The sequence below is a fragment of the Cnephaeus nilssonii genome, assembly GCF_951640355.1.
Source record: "Cnephaeus nilssonii genome assembly, chromosome: 13".
Classification (NCBI taxonomy): domain Eukaryota; kingdom Metazoa; phylum Chordata; class Mammalia; order Chiroptera; family Vespertilionidae; genus Cnephaeus; species Cnephaeus nilssonii.
Genome location: NC_137084.1, coordinates 83045930 through 83068063, shown reverse-complemented (window position 1 = coordinate 83068063; position 22134 = coordinate 83045930). Strand labels below are relative to the sequence as shown.

Below are 22134 nucleotides of genomic sequence, written 5' to 3'. Positions count from 1 at the left end.
ATCGGACAGCCACGGAGACCTGAGCGAGGCCAGGCAGGGCATCCCGCCCGGGCCCCTCTGACCGGGCAGGAGAGCCAGGCCCATGGCTCCCTCCACTTCCCGCAGCCAAACCCACCAACTGGATCGAGAGCAGCCAGGCCGCGCTTCGTGCCGAGAAGGGGCGGGATGAGAAAGTCCTGGTGGCCACCTGCACCTCGGCCAACGGGAAGCCGCCCGGCGTGCTGTCCTGGGAAACGCGGCTGAAGGGGGAGGCTGAGTACCAGGAGGTCCGAAACCCCAACGGCACGGTGACCGTTGTCAGCCGCTACCGCCTGGTGCCCGGCCGGGAGGCCCACCTGCAGCCCCTGGCCTGCATCGTCAACTACCACCTGGACCGCTTCCGGGAGAGCATCACCGTCCGCGTGCAGTGTGAGCGGGGCCGGTGCGGCGGGCAGGCCTCCCGGAGGGCGCGTCCCCTCCCGCCCCGCCCTCCCCAGGCCTCCCTTCCTCCCCTCCCCGCCTCTCCCCTTCCTTCTTCCCTCTCCCCTCTCCCTCTTCCTCCTCCTTTTCTCTTTCTGGGGGTGATTTGTCCCCCCTCCTCTCTTCCGCATCGCCTCCCTTTGCTCACCCTTCCTCTCCTCATTCCCCTTGTTGCTCTGTGAGCTTACCACCCTCACGCTTCCCTCTCTGGCCGGTTCCGTGTCCTTGTCGACGCCACCCCTTCACCGTCTGGGGCCCCTGGCCTCACGTCCCGCTCCTCTGACCTCGTTCTTTTGGCCACAGATGAGCCTGAGGTGACCATCGAAGGGTTTGATGGAAATTGGCACCTGCAGCGGATGGATGTGAAGCTCACCTGCAAAGCCGACGCTAACCCCCCGGCCACCGAGTACCGCTGGACCACGTGAGTGCGCGGGGCCAGCCCGTCACCCTGGGCTGCCTGGGTGGTCACAGAGGGGCCCCACCCAACCTCAGCACCTTGAGGCAGGGAGGAAATTCAGGTCTAGGCTCGGTTTCTCGGTGAGAAGGGGCGTGGGCTGTGAGAGGCCGAGCGGCATGTTGCTCTGTGCCGCCTCAGCTGCCGCTGTGCTGTCAGTATTGCTCCACGGCAGCCAGGACCTGTCCCCAGCGCGGGCAGCGGGACGGCCCGGTCGGCCAGAGGGGCTCACCTGTGACCTGCCCCCTGCTGCTAATGATGCTGCCCTTTTCCGCGGGGACTCAGTCTGGTCGCTGCCGCCCCAGCCCCTGCGTTTATTTCTGTCCAGTGTCCCCAGGAAAGCTGGCTTTCTGAAGCCTTCCAGACCTTTCTCTACTCCTGTTCCTTCTCCAGCACCCCCAGTTCTCAGGGAGGCCACAGGCAGCCCAGAGCGCCTGTGTTCAGAGGGCTCATTCCACGTCCCGTTGTCCCTCTCCTGGCTCCGCGGGCCTCAGGCCGGGCCCTCAGAGGCTCTGTCCCCTCCAGGGCAGCCAGCTCTCCTGGCGAAGGGCTGCGGGGCACAGAGAGACGGGGTAGGGGGACGAGGAGGAGCCGGGCACGGTGGGCAGAGACGGCTGTCTAGATTACATCTACAACTACTTCTTTTTTTAAACACATTTACTATTTTTTTAAAATATATTTTTGTTGATGTCAAAGAGGAAGGGAGAGGGAGAGAGAGAAGCATCAGTGATGAGAGGGAATCATGGATCGGCTGCCTCCTGCAGGCCCCCAACTGGGGATCAAGCCCACGACCCGAGCATGTGCTCTGACCAGGAATCGAACCGGGACCCTTCAGTCCGCAGGCCGACGTTCTATCCACTGAGCCACACCAGCCAGGGCTCCACATTCTCTTCCAGGAGGGAGAGGGCACGGGGCCCCTGCCGTCACCCTCCACCTCCTGAAACCGGAAGTGCTTCCGAAGGTGTGAGTGAGTGGGGCCTGCTCGCCAGTTCCATGTCCGTGGGCCAAGCAGCTGTGGAATCCCACAGGGTAATTGCTCTGTGGCCTTGGGGAGCAAGAGGAAGGAAGGTCCCTATGTTCCGGAAACGTCCAGGCCTGTGACATGCCCAGCAAGAACACAAGAGAGGGGAATGGAACAACTCCTAAGCCTGAGTCACGTCTCCTTACCCAAGTAGCTTGTTAAAATGCAGATGGCCAGCCCCCCAGCGTGGCTCGGGGTTTCTCCTAGGAACCAGGAGGTCAGGGTTCGATTCCTGGTCAGGGCATATGCCCATGTTGCAGGCTCCATCCCAGTGTGGGGCGTGCAGGAGGCAGCCGATCCATGATTCTCATCATTGATGTTTCTATCTCTCTCCCTCTCCCTTCTTCTCTGAAATCAATAAAAATAAATATTTTTAAAAAATACAGATCCCCAGGCCATGGCCCCAGTGGTCCAGCTTCAGTGGAGCTGGGGTGAGAGCTCAGACGTGTGTGGTTAACCAGCTACACAGGAAACCAGGTCAACAGCCAGGAACCACGAGTATTAGAGCGCCGGGCAGGCGCCCAGAGAGCTGGCTCAGGCTCCAGTCCTGCCGCTTAGAGCGGGTTCCTTGGCCTTGACCCTCAGGGCCCTCACCTGTCCAGTGGGACTCACACCCACCTGTGGCGTCCGCAATCCGGGGCAGTGACAATCTGTGCGAGGCTGGGTCACAGAGAACTGCCAATGGTGGTGGTTCTTCCGACTCCTTCCAAGCCAGACCCTCCCTGCCGGCTGCGGAGAAGGCGGGGCTGGGCTGGGCTGGCACCAGGTGTGGCCGGAGGGTGCTGACCCAGCCGCGTCTCCACCCGCAGGCTGAACGGCTCTCTGCCCAGGGGCGTGGAGGCCCAGAACAGAACCCTCTTCTTCAGGGGACCTATCGACTACAGCCTGACGGGGACCTACGTCTGCGAGGCCACCAACCCCATCGGCACCCGCTCAGGCCAAGTGGAGGTCAACATCACAGGTGGGAAGCTGCACCCTCCCTGCCCCCACCCCACCCCCACCGCTCCTCCCCTGCCGCCCCGCCTTCCGGCTTCCGGTTGCTTTGTCAGGGGAAGCTTGTGCCTCCTTTGCCTGCATCTCCCGTTCTCCGGGACCCTGGCCTTTCTCTTTCCTCGGTTGATGGCTGTGAGAGACGGTCGGGGAGAAGGAAGTGCTGTTCACAGCAGAGCTGCTTGTGGTCGGGTGTGAGCGTCCACCTGGGGTCTGCCAGCAGCAGCCCCATGGGAGGCCAGCTTGGAGGAGGGGGCTTGTGATGGAGCTAATCTCCAAGCTCTGCCTCTGGGGTTCAGGGAGCTCCCATGTGCTGGAGGAGGAGGCCGACCTCTGCAGGGATACTGGAGGGAGAGCAAGGAGGTCGCCCAGAGGCAGGGTGGTGTGGGCCCTGCCACTGAACTGATGTTCTCCCTGCATTTCTCTCTCTGTCAATGCAGATGAGCGGGGTCGGCCTCCAGACCTTTCGGGGCACAGGGAGGGCGCGGGCTGGGAGGCTTGGCGACCTCACAGGGATGCGAAGGAGCGAGGCTTCCATGTCAGGGGGGCGGGATCTGTAAAATGGGAAAATACGAGGTGCCGTGAAGAGCCAGAATTACACCAAAGGCAGGCTGAGGACAGCACAGACCTGCCTGTAAGCGGCCGCCCGCCGCGGTCATCTCGACCCGTCCTCGTTGTCACGGGAACGATGGAAAGGGCAGCAGCGGGGAGAGTGCCGTCAGCCGCGCAGGCGGAGCAGGACGTGCCTTCAGCCTGTGCCTCGGCCGGTGCGGGATGCGAGCGCGGCAGTGGCATCGCGGGGTGTCTCAGCGCGAGTGCGTGGGCGGCGGTGCGGGGCCCAGGGCAGGGCTGGGCCGACCTGAGGGCCGTGCGCTGGAGCCGGTGAGGGGGCGGCCGTGGTGCATGGGGGCCCGGCTGCAGGAAGAGCGGCTGTGGCTGCACTAAGCCCACCTGACCTAGGGCCGGGCTGTCTCACCTCTCGGGGTGCAGGGGGAGCCACTTGCTCTTTTCTCCATTCCCTGCCATTGGCCTCCAGGCTGCTTTGGGAGGGCACACCCCTCCAGGCCAGGGTTCAGGGCTCCCAAAGGCTGGCAAAGGGAGGCCAGTCCTGCACCCCTCCCTCCCTGGAGCGAGTGAGCAGAGCTGGGCGAGGCCTCGCAGGCGCTGGGCGCTGGCCTGGGCGCTGGGGGCAGCAAGGGTGAGGGGTCGTCATGAGGGAGCCTGACCGCCCCAGCGAGAGGCGGCCGTATGGGGGTGCAGGCTCGGCCGAGTGTGTTCACATGCGGGCCCTTCGGCTGTGGCCTTGAACTCGTCCTTCGCCTCTGAGCCTCAGCTGCCTTGGCTTTATATGGAGACCTCGGGCTTCCGATGGTCACGCCAGCCTGCACTCACTGCCTGGCACGGGCGGTGCTCCTCCCGGTGTACCTTCCCCAGGTGCCCCCCACAGTGCTGCGCCCCTCCCTCCGGGCTCCAGGAAAACCACGGGTTACAAGACCTGGGAGGAGGCCGCAAAGCCCAGCAGCTTCCTCCCGGCGGCCCTGGGCCCCAGCCGCACGGACCAGCCCGAGGCCCCGCCGAGCTGCCGGGTTCGCGGTGCTGCTCAGCCCAGAGACGGGGTGGGCGGGACTCAGGCCGCCCTTTGCCCAGCACCCCAGAGGATGCCCAGCGCCCATGAGCGCTCGCTGCTCATCAGGAAGCCACACCAGACCGGGGAGGGGAGGCCCTGGGGACAGAGCAGAGGGAAGGAAGGAGGGGGCAGCTGTGGAGGCGGCCGTCTCCTGGGTCAGCCTCTAGGCCAGGTGGGCGGGCTGTGCCCTGGAGATTGAGGGGGGCCAGGGTGGTAACTGAGACACCGGGTGGTGAGCAGCTGGCAGAGGGACCCTGTTCTGCAGCTGGGCAGGCCGGAGCCCGGAGCCGACACTCCCTGAACCAGCGAGGGCCCAGGGCCGCGAGCTGCCATCCTGAGAGGCGGTCTCAGCTGGCACCACGCCTTTGCCCGGCTGAGTGTGCTTGTGCTCACGGCAATTTCTTGTTTTTCTTTTAGTATTTTTATTGATTTCAGAGAGGCAGGGAGAGAGATAGAAACACCATGATGAGAGAGAATCATGATCAGCTGCCTCTTGCACGCCTCCTACTGGGGATGGAGCCCACAACCCGGGTATGTGCCCTGACCGGGAATCGAACCATGACCTCCTGGTTCATAGGTCAACATTCAACCACTGAGCCACGCCAGCCGGGCTCAAGGCACTCTCTAAGCAGCAGCCCCCCAATCTTCACCTGTACCAGCTGGTGCCCGTCACACTCCCCAGGGCCACTGAGGCCCAGCCCTGCCCTGCCCAAGCCTGGCTGGCCTGGAGGGAACGTGTGAGATGGAGAGGTGGGAGCTCACATTTCGTTCTCCCGGCTGCTCGGGGAGCAGCGCAGCCTGGTGCCTGTGCAGAGGGATGGAGAGCAGTGGGGCCAGGATGGACAGAAGGTGGGCCGCAGGGCGTGTGCACAACACGTGTGTGCAGGGCACGCGTGTCCCTGGCCACTGCACCACCGCACACACGCTTTGGCACAGGATTCTCTGGGTCCCGGGTCCCGGAAGAGGTGGTATTTGAGTTGTTCCTACAAGGATGAGTGAGTGGGCGGAGGGGGGTCCCCGGGGGGAGTGTGGGAGGAAACAGAAGGAGGGGTTCTCTCTCTGGCCGAGGGGAGCCTGCGGGTTCCCTGAGAGGCCGTGGCAGGGCTGGTTCCGACCGAGCATTTGGGAGGCGCTGTGGATGCGCGGGGAGCAGTGAGGGCGGCGTGAGGGCTTTCTGCACTGGGGCCGTGGGGTGAGAGAGCAGAGGAGATAACCTCCTCGGGGTCCCCACGAGGCGGGGCCTGAGCCCTGCTGAGGGCAGGTCACAAACACACTGGTGAGCTCCCCTCCCTTCTCCCTGTGGGGTGATGCCGGGGTGGGAGGGGCGCTCAGGGATGTCCCTGATCAAACTAAAGAGGCCAAATTAGGCCCCTGGGCTGGGGGTTCAGGCCACTTCCAGAGCAGGGCAGGGAGGCCCCGGGGTGCAGGGGGTCGACCCACTTCCCATGAAGGTGACAGGGTGTGCCCCATGGGCAAGGTGCTCTTCAGACCCAGGCTGCTGCAGCAGTCCTGAGTGGGGGTGCCCCGGGGTCCTGAGTGGGGGTGTGGGGGCTGGTCCTGAGTGGGGGCGCCCCGGGATCCTGAGTGGGGGTGTGGGGGCTGGTCCTGAGTGGGGCCGCCCCGGGATCCTGAGTGGGGGTGTGGGGGCTGGTCCTGAGTGGGGGTGCCCCTGGGCGAGGAGATGTGCCAGCAGCAGGTGAGCAGCTGCGTGCTGAGTGTGCAAGTGCTGAGTGTGTAGACGGGCCGGCTGGGCTGGGGCAGGTTCCTTCCTCAGGCGGTGGCCGTGCCCGGTGTCTGGGAAGGCAGCTGTGCCTGCACCTTGGAGGACCCGGTGCCCCTTGGACTCGATGAGGCCCGTTTGCGGTCTGACAGATGCTCAGCTGCTGCAGTTGCAGAGGAGGGAAGAGCTCCCCAGAGTCTGACCCCTGGCCTTCCCACTGTCCCTGGCCCACCGCACTGCATGCTGGGAGGTGTAGTTCTCGCAGCGTCCTACCCTAATCTGGTGCCCAAGCACTTCCTGCCTGTCTGTGTTGGTTTGGGAAGCAAATCCAAACATTCTTGTTGACCACAAGCCTCCTCCAGATCGTAGATTCAGACTGCAAACCCCAACCCTTCCCTCTACTCAGACCCATCCAAAGCCCCCACAGCAGTCCACCCAGCTCCATCAGGGAGCCAGGGCCCCGGAGGGATGCAGAGTCCCCTCCGCCAGAGGGGAAGCTGCAGCCAGTCAGGAGTCGGGGCCACGCTGCCCCTTTGTAAGAGGATGTGAGGGCTGCAGCTGGACCCCCCACCCCCGCCAGCGAGCACAGCGACCCGCTGAGCCCCCCCTCCCCTCCCTGCTCAGCCCTCCCTCCCCTCCCCTCCCCTCCCCCTGCAGCGATGGAGGCTGTGTGTGCTGCTGGCACGCAGACGGCCTCGGGACAGCTGGAGGGACAGAGCGGGCGGGCGGGTCCTCCACAGCAGGCAGCCCGCGCAGGCTGCATCAGGCCCTGCAGCGACTGCTCTCTGGCTCCCCATGTAGCATCTTCCCCCCCAAGTCTGTGGTGCTAGAGCAGTGATGGCGAACCTATGACACGCGTGTCAGCACTGACAGGCGTAGCCATTTGTGATGACACGCGGCCGCTGAGGTGGCCGCATGCCGAGGATGAAACATTTGCGAAATAATGTTTTTTCCTCAAAGTGACACACCACCCGAGTTATGCTCAGTTTTTTGGCGACGTTTGACACACCAAGCTCAAAAGGTTGCCCATCACTGGGCTAGAGTCATCTTAGCCATTCTTCCTCTGCACAGGCCTGGGCCTAACACAGCCAACACAACCAGGGTTCCCCTGGTCCAGAAAGCTCCTGGGGCCCTGGCCAGTTTGGCTCAGTGGATAGAGCATCAGCCTTCAGACCTAAGGTCCCTGGTTTGATTCCAGTCAAGGGCATGTACCTTGGTTGCAGGCTCCTCCCAGCCCCAGGTCAGGGTGCCTGTGGGAGGCAACCAGTCGATGTCTCTCTCACATCGATGTTTCTCTCCCTTTCTCCCACTCTCTCTAAAAATCGTCTCCAAGAGTGCCGAGTTGGGGAATCTGTGAGTCCTGTCCCGTGACCACTAGCAAAGTAGGTGCTCGGCACACGCTTGCTGACCAGGTGGCTGGGCGGACGGATAGACGGGAGGATGAGTGGATGGGTGACGGGGGAGCAGGTGAAGAGAGGAGAGCATCCAGCCTGGGTGGGAACTGGAGGGGTCACGGGCAGGGGAAGGCCACGGGCAGGGGAAGGCCACGGGCAGGGGAAGGCCACGGGCAGGGAAGGTCACAGACAGGGGAAGGTCACGGGCAGGGGAAGGCCACGGGCAGGGGAAGGCCACGGCAGGGGAAGGCCACAGGCAGGGGAAGGTCACGGGCAGGGGAAGGCCACGGGCAGGGGAAGGCCACGGGCAGGGGAAGGGGAAGGTCACGGGCAGGGGAAGGCTACGGGCAGGGGAAGGGGAAGGTCACGGGCAGGGGAAGGCCACGGGCAGGGGAAGGGGAAGGCCACGGGCAGGGGAAGGCCATGGGCAGGGGAAGGTCACGGGCAGGGGAAGGCCACGGGCAGGGGAAGGCCACGGGCAGGGGAAGGCCACAGACAGGGGAAGGCCACGGGCAGGGGAAGGCCACAGGCAGGGGAAGGCCACAGGCAGGGGAAGGTCACGGGCAGGGGAAGGTCACGGGCAGGGGAAGGCCACAGACAGGGGAAGGTCACGGGCAGGGGAAGGCCACAGACAGGGGAAGGCCACGGGCAGGGGAAGGCCACGGGCAGGGGAAGGTCACGGGCAGGGGAAGGTCACGGGCAGGGGAAGGCCACGGGCAGGGGAAGGTCACGGGCAGGGGAAGGCCACGGGAAGGGGAAGGCCACGGGCAGGGGAAGGCCACAGGCAGGGGAAGGCCACAGACAGGGGAAGGCCACGGGCAGGGGAAGGCCACGGGCAGGGGAAGGCCACGGGAAGGGGAAGGCCACGGGCAGGGGAAGGTCACAGACAGGGGAAGGTCACGGGCAGGGGAAGGCCACGGGCAGGGGAAGGTCACGGGCAGGGGAAGGCCACGGACAGGGGAAGGCCACGGACAGGGGAAGGTCACAGACAGGGGAAGGTCACGGGCAGGGGAAGGTCACAGACAGGGGAAGGTCACGGGCAGGGGAAGGCCACGGGCAGGGGAAGGCCACGGGCAGGGGAAGGCCACGGGCAGGGGAAGGCCACGGGCAGGGGAAGGTCACGGGCAGGGGAAGGCCACGGGCAGGGGAAGGGGAAGGTCACGGGCAGGGGAAGGCCACGGGCAGGGGAAGGCCACGGGCAGGGGAAGGCCACGGGCAGGGGAAGGTCACGGGCAGGGGAAGGCCACGGGCAGGGGAAGGCCACGGGCAGGGGAAGGTCACGGGCAGGGGAAGGCCACGGGCAGGGGAAGGCCACGGGCAGGGGAAGGTCACGGGCAGGGGAAGGGGAAGGCCCCGGGCAGGGGAAGGCCACGGGCAGGGGAAGGCCACGGGCAGGGGAAGGTCACGGGCAGGTGCAAGTTCCGGAAGAGGCCGCTGCCTCGGCGCCCCTCGTGGGGAGCAGGTGTGAGACCAGAAGAACCGTGAGGCTCCAGAGGTGCTGCTCTGGACGTGGGCAGTGAGGACACATGTTCAGTGACGGATCATTGGGCAGCCCGGCCGGCCTGGCTCAGGGGTTGAACATCCACCTCTGAACCAAGAGGTCAGGGTTCGACTCCTGGTCAGGGCACAGGCCTGGGTTGCAGGCTCGATCCCCAGGTTGGGGCGTGCAGGAGGCAGCCGATCCATGATTCCCTCCCATCGTTGATGTTTCTCTCTCCCTCTCCCTTCCTCTCTGACATCAATTTTCCAAAAAACACAGCTAGGTTTAAAAGTAAGTCACTGGGCAGCCTGCGGGCACCTGCCCGGAGGACACAGTGGGGATGGGAGCTCTGCCCACTCCACCTGGAGGGCGTGGGTGGCCCCACCTCCGCCTGTGCCTGGGCACGGCCCGCACCCCCCTCCCCGGGGGCGGCCCTTCCAGCCTGAGCCCTTGGAAGGACTTTTCCACCCTGGAATCTGCCCTGGTCCCCCTGCTGCCGACCACGGCCACACCGCACAGGGGCCGCCCGCCTGGGAGGAGGGGCAGGGTCACGGCAGTGAGCTGGCAGAGGACCCCCCCCCCCCCCCCGAAGGCCAGGACATAGGCCCAAACTCACCCTCCACCTGCAGAAAGGAGGGATGCTCCAGGGCCCCGGCCTCCAGGTGTGCCCTGACCTGCCCGCTGCTCCTCCTGACCCGGGCTGGCCGTGGGCTCCGGTGCCACCCTGTGGCGGTGCTGGGAACTGCCCCTCCGGCCTCTGGCCTGGCCCCACTGGCCCAGAAAGTCACCTGCCCAGCCTCTCTTCCTTGCTCCTCTTTCTACCTTTCCTGCCTCTCGTCTCCACTCTGTCCTCAGTGTGACCGTGTCTTACACACACTCACCACATTAGCACGGCACACGGCTCGCCATGGCACAGGGGCGTGTGCCAGGTGACCTGTCTCCGCGTCACCTTTAGTACCAAGTCCCGTGCTTGCACGCCCGTTCCTGCACATCCTGGCTGAGCGTCGATGCTCAGGGCCCAGGCTGGCAGCACCTCTAACCCACCCCTCCCCCACCGTGCCTGCAAGGCCAGACCACAGCCCAGAGCCACAGCCCCGGTTTCTGGCACTTGCTGGGCATCTGTGGGCCAGCCCCTGGGAGCCAGCGGCTCCCTGTGCTCTAGGACGGGTGGAGTCCGGGGCCGGGACCACAGGTGTGGGCAGAGGCAGGGGGGACATTGGCACGGACTGGACATGCGGGAGCCCACGCTGCGTCACGGCCAGTGGCTGCGGGCAGGCCCGGTGTCCTGGGCAGTACCAGCAGCCTGCTGCACGGCGCCGTGGCCATCACACAGCGGTGGGCACGGGGTCAGGGTGGGCCGGCGCCACAGCCAGGAGGTGGGCACAGAGGCCCTGGCCGCGCAGCTGCCTCTGCCTCGCGGCCCACCGCAGCCTGGGGGCTGGCTGGAGCCGTCTGTCCCCGGGCCTCGGCCCACTCCCCCCCGCTGCCGCCGAGCGGACACTGACCGTCCCCGTCTCTTCCTCCCCCAGAATTCCCCTACACCCCGTCTCCTCCGGAGCACGGGCGGCGGGCCGGGCCGGTGCCCACGGCCATCATCGGGGGCGTGGCGGGGAGCGTGCTGCTGGTGCTCCTGGTCGTCGGGGGCGCCGTGCTGGCCCTGCGCCGGCGCCGCCACACCTTCAAGGGCGACTACAGCACCAAGAAGCACGTGTACGGCAACGGCTACAGCAAGGCGGGCGTCCCCCAGCACCACCCGCCGCTGGGCCAGAGCCTGCAGTACCCCGACGACTCGGACGACGAGAAGAAGGCCGGCCCGCTGGGGGGCAGCAGCTACGAAGAGGAGGAGGAGGAGGAGGGCGGAGGGGGGCGCGAGTGCAAGGTGGGGGGCACGCACCCCAAATACGACGAGGACGCCAAGAGGCCCTACTTCACAGTGGACGAGGCCCAGGCCTGTCAGGACGGCTACGGGGACCGGACCCTGGGCTACCAGTACGACCCCGAGCAGCTGGACTTGGCCGAGAACATGGTTTCTCAGAACGATGGGTCTTTCATTTCCAAGAAGGAGTGGTACGTGTAGTCCCCCCAGAGCCTGCTGCGCCCTCCTCCGCCCGCACGCCCCCCCCTCCCCCAGACCCTCCAGGACCCCCAGGGACTCACGCTGCCGGCCCGTGGGCAGAGCCCTGGTTCTGGCCCCTCGGCCCGCCCTCCCCGCGTGTCCTCTGTGGCTTTGATGTTGCTGCGCCCCCTCTCCCTGGCGGTGCCCTCTGCGCTGTGCAGCCGGGCCTGGTCTCGCCTCGTGCACCTGGCACCCAGCCCTCCAGGCCCGGGGAGCCCTCCCCACCCCAACACTGGAACGCCTCCGCTCCACTGGGAGGGGCCTCAGGGCCTCCCCGAGGAAAAGCCCCCCCCCCCCCAATGCTGCTCCCCGTTCCCACGAAGAGGGCGCCCAGCCCCCTGCGAGTGGACGCGGCCGGGTCGGCCCGGTCTAGACCCGAGAGGCGGGCGCCGTGCTGTGCGTCTGTCGAATAGCCCGAGGCCCCGGGCCGTGGGTGCCTTTGGTGGTGCATTCTCCTCATCCCACACGACCCTCCTTGCCACCCCAGTCTGTCCCCACAGGGGGCCCACACCTCTGCCGACACAGACACGGACCCATGCACACGCCACCCGTGTCTGCTTCCGCACACCCCGGGGTCACACGCCTTCCCCGGGTGGGACACGGTCCAGGCTGCCCCCCACTTCCTCCCCCTCCCACCCACAGCGGGGCAGCTGGCACGAGGCCCCCATGCTCCCCCCTAGGATCTTGGCTGGCCCTAAACCGCTCCGTACAGCACGAAGCCCCGGGTCTCTCTCACCTAGCAAGTTCTAGCAACGGATTCTCTTGGGGTCAGGGTTGGGGTCCCGAGGTGGAGGGGCCGGCATGGGGGGAGGGAGCCATGCGGGAGGAGCTCGGACTCTGAAGGGTGTGGGTAGCGCCTCGCCCACTGAGGCCAGAAAGTGCAAGGGGAGGGGGAGCCGGGGATACTGGTCCGAAGCTCCTGCTCCCACACGCCTTCCTGCTCAGCTGCCCCTGGGCGTCTGGGAGAGCTCCCCTTGGAGCTGTAGGTTCGGCTGCAGAGGCCTGAGCTCCTGTCAGTCACCCACTCCGGTCTCCACAGAGGAGCAAGGCCCGCCCCGCCCCTTGGTCCCCTCAAAGTGCCTCAGGTCCTCCCTCTGCCCATCACTGCCCACCCCTGCCCCTGGCTCTGGGTGGGGAGACCCTGGGTGGGGAGGCGGGGTCACACCTGCCCACTGGATTCTGGTGAACTTGGCCCAGGTGTGAGCCCTATTGGATGGCAAGTGTGGGAGGAGGGGCAGATGGCTGTGCCCCCCAGGCACCACTTGCCCCTCCTTAGGTTCCCGAGGGAGCCCCCCACCCTGTTTCTCCCCTCTCTGGTGCTGCTATGGGACCCCTGGCCAGCTCCTGGCAACCTTGGGCCCCCCTCACCTGGCCCCCACATCCCACCAGCCACCCAGTAGCCACGTAGCAGAGATCTGAAGCCATGGCAGCCCTGGGGCCACCCTCCCCTCGGCGTTCAGGGTGCTGGATGGAATGCAGTCGGAGAGAAAATTCTGGGGTCTTTCCAGCCAGAGAAGAGGGAGGGGAGGAGGGAGGGATGGGCTGCTTCTCCCAGCAGGATTAGCCCCCAGGGGAGGGGCCTTCTCCATGTGACGTCACTGTCCATCCATGGGCAGGGACTCCTCCACCCAGTTCCCTCACCCCAGGCAGAGAGAAATCTCGGGGGCCTGCCTGGTGGAGGCATTCTGTCCTCTTGAAACCATAAGACTGAAAGGATTCCTCCTCTGTCGATGCTACCACTGCCACCCCTATTTCTCACTTGATGATGGACTTTGGAGGCCCCTGAGCCCAGCCAAAGCACTGAGTCCCCCCGGACACCTCCAGGCCCTCCTCCAAGCAAAGCACAAATCATGGTGCCTGTGCCGCATGCATGGGCCACAAGGAACCCCCTTCCTCGCCGGGAGCCCGCTGCAACCTTCCCCACGGGAGAGCTGCCGCCCGCAGCCGAAAGTGGGCACGAGGCAGCGTCCGCACCTGGGCCTGGGGAGATGGGGTTTTCTGTGCCCGAGTCTGCAGGGAGCTGTGGCCCAGCGGCGGGGGGGTGGGGGGGGCGGGCATTGCTTCCCTGTGACACCAGCACCGCTGAGCCCCAGCCCTTCCTGGCTGGAGATGAGATGAACTTGGAATTCGGGGGGCCAAGACCTCCCACTGTCACCCTGCCTCTGGGTGCCCTCCTGTCCTGGCCCAGCCCGGCCTCCCTGTACCCTGTTTTCTTAAGATTTTGATATTGTTATAACGTGGGACAGAACCACGAGGCTCTTAGAAGGATGTGAAGAGCGCAGCACAGGGATGCCTACACGGGCACAGGGCGCGTGGGGCGCGTACAGCCCAGGCACGGGCACCAGGGGGATGGGCAGAGGCGCCCAGGAGCACCGGCCCTGGGCATGTGCCCTCTGCCAGCCCCTCCCTGTGCCCAGGTCACTGGTGCCATCTTCCTCCGGCCACCCGCCAGTGCAGGAAGCGGGGATGGTGTTGGGTAGGGGGGCGCCTGGGGGCCCCACGGCCCCTCCTCGTGAGCAGCGGAGGTCTCCCCAGCCCAGGGTGAGGGCGCCTGGGGCCTGGCTGCCTCCGCCTGGTGCACGGCGAGGAGCCTGCCCTCCTGCCGCAGGGACGGCTCCGGGCCCCAGGCTGTTCTGTTCCGTGTGGATGAGAACAGGCCCAGGAGCGGCCCCTCCCTGAGCGCGAGGCACAAGCTCTGCCTCGGCTTCTCATCGCCGTTTTCATCTTCAGTCCCGGGCGCCCCACAGCCTCCTGGTTCCCACCCGGGGGTGTTGGCCTCGCCCCCTTTTACTTGTATTAAAAAACACACTCATGGGTTGAAAATGTACTTTTTATAATAAAGTGTTTAAAACAATGCTGGCTGGCTCGTGTCCCTCCCCGCCCCCTGGGGTGGTGGTGCCCATCCTTCCTGGCAGGGGCCCCCACGCCCAGGCCGAGGGAACCCCAACCTGCCATCAGGCAGGAGCCCCAAGGGAGCCCGGCCGGTGTGGCTCAGTGGTTGAGCAGGAGGGCACGGTTTGATTCCGTCAGGGCACAGGCTCCATCGCCAGTGTGGGGCGTGCAGGAGGCAGCCGGTCAGTGATTCTCTCTCGCCATTGATGTCTCTCTCTCTCCCTCTCTGAGGTCAATAAAAATACATACATATTTTAAAAAGACCCCCAAGGGAGGACGTGAGGGTCCAGCTCAAGTCACCTGCAGCTCCCGCTGCCAGTGCCATCTGCCACCCGGCCGGAGCCTTAGGGGTGCGGGTCCGGAGGGGGGGGGCGGACGGTGGAGAGGGGGCCGTGAGGGCCGGAGCCCCAGGCCCGGCCCCAGAGCGGGGAGCCCCGCCCGCCGCCTGCTCCCTGCGGCCTCCGCTGGCTGTGGGAGGAGCGGCACACCTGTCAGCGCCCTCCGGACAGGTACGGGCGGGAGCTTCCTCCTTTATCAGGGCCGCCAGCTCTGGACACCAGCCCAGCCCTCCGAGGGCCGGCTGCAGGGACTGCCCCCTCCTCGCCCCGGCGCCATCTGCTTCCCATCTCTCGGGCTGGAATGCAGGACCAATCGGGCGGCGTGGGAGCGCAGGGGCTCTGGGGCTCCCCTCCCAACCCCCCAGCACTTCCGCTCCCTGAAATGCACACCTCTGAGCAGGGGGCGGGGGGGGGGGGGGGAAGCCACGGGGCTGCCCAGCAGAGAGCCCTCCCGTCGGCAAGACACTGCTCTGCACGGGCCTGGACGGCCGGGACACAACTGGCGGGGGCACCCGGCGCGGGGACCGTGGCCATGAGCGGGCAGCTGGCGGCAGCTGGCGGCAGCTGGCGGCCCTCGCAGAAGGCCCCGTCCGGACTGTGTAGATGTTGATGCTCGAAGGAGATGCACACCGGTGAGGAGGTGCCCCTCCCTCCATCCGCCAGGCCGTCCGTTTTAGTGCAGGTTTAATTTGCACAGGAGCAAGTGCCACTGGCGTGATTAATGGATTGGAAGAGAGCAGTGGACAGACGTCCTAACTGGTATTTAACTAGAGCGTTCCAGCAGATTAAGACTTTCTCCGGTGGCGGAAGGAGGGCAGACCAATCAGTCCGGGCACAGCCTCTGGGCTGGAGGGCCAGGCCCGGCCCCTCCCCAGGACCCCAGGAGTCGGGGCATAGGAGCCGCTGGCTAAGCCGCGTTCTGCACTGAGGCTCCTTCCCCAAGTCGCAGCCCTTGTCTCCAGCCCCCTACCCGACCCTCAACAGAGCAGAGGGCCAAACGCTGTCTGGCCTGGAGGCAGGACCCCTGGGGTGTGCCCACCTGCACTCCATCTGGGCTGGGGGCCCGGGACTGAGAGCTGCGGTCACAGCTTCTCCCTGGAGACCACAGGGCTCCTCTCCGGTCCTCACCGTGGCCTCTGGTTGCAGGTGGTTGAGGGAATGAGCTTGAATGGAGGGGTCCAGTTAGTCACTTATGCAGGCACTCACGCCCTCATTCATCCATTCGGTCCCCTGGGCAGGCGCTGGTTCAAGAATTCAGATCCTCCAGGACCTCACATTCCAAAGCAGCAGGGCTGTGTGCGAAGCGCTGTCGGCTACGTCTGTCTGGGAAGGTCTGAGAGCTTTAATGGCTGAGGTGACATTTCCCCTGGGCCTTGAAGGATGTATAGGAGTTCTTCAGACCAGAGGTGTGTTAAGAGGATTCTAGACCAAATGAGAATTTAGCATCTTATATTCGTTGTAAAAGAGATCATTTGAGGGGGCCAAATAGAGGGTATCCCCAACAATGTACACACACTTAAGTGATTATAAAGTCAGTGTTTATTAACATACAGTTCATTTTCAAAAGTTGAAAGAACGTACAGAAATGAATAATTTTTTGTCAATGAGTTTTCAAACTGATGACTGTTCTGGTCCAGGCACTGCTGATGCGTGAAGCGATGGAATCGCAAACATCAAGAATCATTTTGGCCGAAACCGGTTTGGCTCAGTGGATAGAGGGTCGGCCTGCGGACTCAAGGGTCCCAGGTTCGATTCCGGTCAAGGGCATGTATGTACCTTGGTTGCGGGCACATCCCCGGTAGGGGGTGTGCAAGAGGCAGGGATCGATGTTTCTAACTCTCTATCTCTCTCTCTTCCTCTCTGTAAAAAATCAATAAAATATATTTTAAAAAAAAGAATCGTTTTGTTCGGTACTTATGGGCCTCAGTGCGCCACCTGCTGCCAGTTTGGTGCCATCAGCTTTATCGTCAGTATCCCACCAAAGCCTACCGGGCAAATGTTCTTTGTTCAAAGCTCAGTCTGGCTTCACCTATTATTTCAAATCAGTTACACCTGAGAAGAGTAAGAAGTGAGTTATCAGGGTGTCCCCCCAAAATATATATACACACTTTGAATAATTATAGAGGCAGTATTTGTACTTAACTGCATCTTCAAACTTCCGTAGCATTTTAGGATGAATTTCCTTTGTTCAAAGCTTAGTCTGGCTGAAAAGAAAGGAGTGTCGGTTGAGCTAGCGTGCTTTGGGGGCGCCTGTATTTGGTGAGAGATGATCTGACTGTGGGTGATGAGCACACCATGCAATACAGGTCAAGGATCAGAGACGTGTACACATGGCCCTGGCTGGTGTGGCTCAGTGGATAGAACATAAGCTGCAGACTGAAGGGCCCTGGGTTTGATTCTAGTCAAGGGCATGTACCTCAGTTTCAGGCAGGCTTGATCCCCGGCCCTGGTAGGGGTGCGTGTAGGAGGCAACCAGTCTATGTGCCTCTCTCACATCCAAGTTTCTCTCTCTCCCTCTCCCCCACCCTTCCACTCTCTCTAAAAATTGATGGAAAAATAGCCTCAGATGAGGATTAACCAAAAAGCAACAAAAAGATATTTCCTATCTAATAAAACAGTAATATGCAAATTGACTGTACCTCCGCTACGCCCACAAGCCACGCCCACCAGCCAATCAGGATCAAATATGCAAATAAACCCAACCAAGATGGCTGAGGCCACTGAGAGCAGAAGGGAGGCTTGGGTTTCCCTGGCGATGGAGGAAGCCAAGCTTTCCGCCTGCCCTGGCCAGCCCAGGCCTCTGCTTAAGGCTACAAAGTTTCAATTATAGAAGGTAAATAAATCCCAGATACCAGGGCCTCTGTTTGGGTCACCAGGGGGCGTGGCTGGCCTGCAAACCACCACAGGCCCCTCGCCCAGGCCACCTCACGCCCCAAGGGAACCCCCACACTGATCCAGGACACCATTCAGGGAAAACCAGCTGCCCCCCACTCATGCACCAGACCTCTATCCTACCTAATAAAAGAGTAATATGCAGATTTACCATCACTCCAACACACAAGATGGCTGCTCCCATGTGGTCAAAGATCCTGCCCCCATGTGGACACAAGATGGCCACCACAAGATGACCAGCAGGGGAGGGCAGTTGGGAGGGACCAGGCCTGCAAGGGAGGGCCATTGTGGGTGATCAGGCCAGCAGGGGAGGGCAGTTGGGAGGGACCAGGCCTGCAAGGGAGGGAAGTTGGGGGTGACCAGGCCTGCAGGAAAGGGCAGTTGGGGGGGACCCAGTCCTGCAGGGGAGAGCAGTTGGGCGGGACCAGGCCTTCAGGGGAGGGCAGTTAGGGGTGACCAGGCCTGGAAGGGAGGACAGTTAGGGGTGACCAGGCCTGCAGGGGAGGGCAGTTAGGGGCAATCAGGAAGGCAGGTAGGTGAGCAGTTGGGAGCCTGCAGTCCTGGATTGTGAGAGGGATGTCTGACTGCCCGTTTAGGCCCGACCCCGGTGGGATTGGGCCTAAACGGGCAGTCCGACATCCCTCAAGGGGTCCCATATTGAAGAGGGTGCAGGCTGGGCTGAGGGACACCCCCCCCCCCCGCCCATGCATGAATTTCATGCACCGGGCCTCTAGTGTGTGTGTGTGTGCTTTTAAAAAATCCCAGGTACTCCAGCTGTTCTGAAACACACACACACACACACACACACACACACACACACAGAACCACCAACACATTGCTAGTCCCCTCTCCTTCTGAGGGCCAGAGATGAAAGACTGTTCCAGCAGGGCGGGTGTTATCTGCTTGTCCCCCTGAGCCTGGCCAGCTTCCTCTGACACGGCAGCGCCAGCCCAGCTGCCCGCCTGGCAGTGATGGGGACCACAGCGGCTGGTGGCGGTCTGGGGGGTGAATGGATGGATGAGTCTTTGCATGTGCGACCTCTGAGCAGTCCTCTCACCCTGTGGTGGGCTGCTTCTCCCTAACGTGACGACTTGGCCAGGATCTCTCCTGTTTCATCGTAACGCTCGCAGGCGGCATTGAGTCGTGTGGCCCTTTCAGATGCTGTTCTATTTGTTTAGTTCACAGCAGGTGTTTCTTAGGAACCTGGTGAACGGACAGAGGCGAGGTTTTAGGGTCCCCTGAGGTTGAGTGGGCGCACCCTATGAGCTGAGTGGGCCTCAGGCAGGTTGCTCACCTCCCTGAGCTGTATCCTCACGCTAGCCTGCTGGGGTGGCCCGGTCGCTGTGCTAGAAGGTTCCTGCTGAAGCAGGAGCAACAGGGGACCTTCCGCCTGCAGAGTGCTGAGCGCAGTGCCTGGACCCGAGGGGGTGCGCAGCAGCCACCGGCCTGCAATGGCCGTGGTATTGAGTCGGACACCTGCCTTCTGCTTCGTGGTGACCACGTCCCCTTAGTTTCCGCCTCAGTGGTTTGCTTCACCCCCACGACCAAGGAGCTGGGATGTGTCCCTCAAGGTCATGGGCTGGTGGGGATCCCTGCCCAGGGCCGCTCCTGCTGGGGACTGGGGCCGGCTCTGGGGGCGTGTGGCTGAGACCTCAGCCACACTGACCGCGAGGTTTGTTTTCTGCAGGGACAGAGCTGGGACCTTTGCTCTACGCGGCTCTCCTGCTGGGCGCTGGACAGTGGCTCCGGGACAGCAGTGCGGGGAGGGGGCGGGGGGTGAAGGAGGATCTTCTTGAGCTAGAGAATCTGGAGCTATGCACAGGCCGCGGGCATTACCACCACCACCCTCCCCACCTCCACCACCATCCTCCCTCCCCTACCAGCCCCTGCTTGAATGTCAGAACACAGTGATACCAGGACAAGTCCTGAATTTCCAGTGCTCCCCTGCCGCTCCGTGCCAGGCACTCCACACGCATCACACTTATTTCCTGCACATCCCCAAGTTACAGGGGGAAACTGAGGCTCAGAACAGTTCGGGCCACCCTGCTAGGAAGAGGAGAGCCGGGCCACTGTGTGCATCGGCTCAGACCTGTCCTTCCTTCCCCTTCAAGCAGCACTCTGTGAGGAGAGGCAGGGGAAGAGCTAGGAGTGGGGGGGGGGGGTGGAGAGGGGGAGTGCCCAGCCCACAGCGGGGGTCAGGTCCCTATCCAGCAGGATCCCCAACAAGGAGACAGTCCCTCTCCCCTCAGAAATGTGCATGAAATCCCAGTAACTCCCTCAAGCTGGGCCTGACCAGAGCGGGGTGGGGAAGAGTGGGCCTCTGGGAAAGTCAGGCCCATCATGTTCATTTTTCCTAATGACAGCTCAGGGGGTGCAGGGCCAGGGGGCAGGCTGGGAAGCAAGGGACACTGGGAGAGCATTGGGATGGGTGGGCCACTGTGTGCAGACAGGGTCACGCCCAGCAAGGGTCTGGGGAAAGCTGAGGGCAGGCATGCGTCCAGCAACCAGGCGGGGACGAGCAGAGCTCCCAGCCCCTCGGCCGCTGCCCAGGATGTGCCCAAGCAGCAGACCTGCCCCTGCCCCACCAGCACCAGTGCTCACTGGGTACGGACTAGGCACAGGCACTGTGCTCGGCTCTAACACGCATGACCTCATCTACGCCCAGCAACAGCCTTGTTGTTATTCCCATTGTACAGATGGGGACACTGAGGCCAAGAGGGTTGGAGAGACTTTGCAAGGTTATACAGCTAAGTAAGTGGCAAATTCAAGAGTGAGCGGGCGTGTCTTCCTCGGAAGATGACCTGGGAGAGGGAGGCAGCGGGAGCATGAAAATGAACCAGGAGGGCTCCTCGCAAAGGCCGCCGGAATCTGCACTGAGGACCTCAGTGTCTGGTTCCTACCTCATTCCATCATCAGTGGCTGTGTGACCTTGAGCATTTTACTAAACTTCTCTGAGCCTCCAGTTACCCAGCTGTCATCAGAGCAAAAGGTGGAAACATCAAATGAGGCAATTTAAGTAAAGGCACATGCAGGATATAATGATATCAGATGAATGTGGCCATAGGTGTCATTCAGCCCGAGTGCTGGCTGAGAAGCCACGCTTCCAGGGAGAGGAGAAGCCACCACCATCACCATCATCACCGCCACCATCATCATCATCACCACCATCATCACCATCATAAACACCACCACCATCATCATCATCATCACCATCATCACCACCATCATCACCATCATCACCACCATCATCACCATCATCACCACCATCTACCATCATCATCATCACCACCATCTACCATCATCATCATCATCACCATCATCACCTCCATCATCAACATCATCACCACCATCGTCACCTCCATCATCAACATCATCACCACCATCATCATCATAACTACCATTGTCACCACCATCATCATCATTACCACCACCATCACCATCATCACCACCATCATCACCATCATCACCACCATCTACCATCATCATCATCATCACCATCATCACCTCCATCATCAACATCATCACCACCATCATCATCATAACTACCATTGTCACCACCATCATCATCATTACCACCACCATCACCATCATCACCACCATCATCACCATCATCACCACCATCTACCATCATCACAATCATCACCTCCATCATCAACATCATCACCACCATCGTCATCATAACCACCATTGTCAACACCATCATCAATATCATCACCAACCATCATCAACATCATCACCACCACCATCACCATCATCACCACCATAAACACCACAACCATCATCATCATCACCACATCATCACCATCATCACCAACCATCATCATCATTACCATCATTACCACCATCATCACCACCATCAACATGCATCTATTTAGTAACTAATAACAGAAACAGCACCATGTATTGCAAACTGAGAACATTCCGGGCACTGTGCTAAGCACTTTGCATAACGTACCTCTGCTCCAGACACATGGAGTGGGAGTTGGGTCGGGGTAGAAAGAGGGCAGGGCAGAGCCAGGGCTGCAGCCTCCATCTAGGAGGTCGGAGGCCTTGACTGCAAGGGGACCTCCGCCCAAGTTCAGAACCACAGCGAACTCTGTAGCCAGAGAGAAAAGGCAGCCTGACACAGGCGGGAGTGCAGCCCGGCCCAGGAGCTGGCCAGGAGCCTGCCCAGGGAGCAGGCAGGCTGGGGTTCCCAGCAGCCTTAGCCCCGGGGCCAGGCCTCCTAGCCCAGCATCCCAGCGAGAGAGAGGCAGTGGCATGGCCCTGCCTGAGCCATGTGGCCAGGTACTCCTGACTGCGGCTCCCCAGCTCCAGACTCGGGGTCCCTCCCCAGCCTGGGTCAGAGGAAAGTGCCTGAAAGAGTCCCTCCTGTATGGGCTGAGCCAAGGAGGAGAGGGTCGTGTCCATGCCTAGGCTGGGGGACAAGTGATTGCCACCCCAAGTGTGATGGTGCCGCAGCCACCCCTCTGGGGTCCTGGAAAGAAAGCATTGCACTAGAGAGACAGATGATAGGGAGCGGAGTGAGCCGGAACACACAGTCAGACAGACAATTCCAGGAAGGGTGTGGGCGGGGCTGGGAGCACAGGCAGGGCCTTGGGAGGAGGGGCGTGCAGGGAGCTTAGTCTTGATGTTGCGGCCACAGTTCTGTAGAGGCCCTGCTGCCCTTTATGTCCTCGCTCAACCCCCATCCCTTGTGGATCAGGTCCTGGTTCTCAGAGCTGGCGGAGACGGATGGAGCAACAAGACTA

The 22134-nt window shown here is 62.7% G+C and overlaps 1 protein-coding gene across 2 annotated transcripts in view; it reads left to right on the top strand.

Annotated features, from left to right (window-relative positions):
* NECTIN1 (nectin cell adhesion molecule 1) overlaps window positions 1-14115 on the top strand; it is a 70116-nt gene extending 56001 nt beyond the window's left edge. For both annotated transcript variants that reach the window (XM_079787783.1, XM_079787784.1), the window contains exons 3-6: window positions 106-408; window positions 763-880; window positions 2744-2895; window positions 10675-14115. In XM_079787783.1, coding sequence (XP_079643909.1) covers window positions 106-408; window positions 763-880; window positions 2744-2895; window positions 10675-11222 — 1121 coding nt within the window. In that variant the 3' untranslated portion in view covers window positions 11223-14115. The remainder of the gene's footprint in view (window positions 1-105; window positions 409-762; window positions 881-2743; window positions 2896-10674) is intronic.
* The last annotated feature ends 8019 nt before the right edge of the window (window positions 14116-22134 follow it).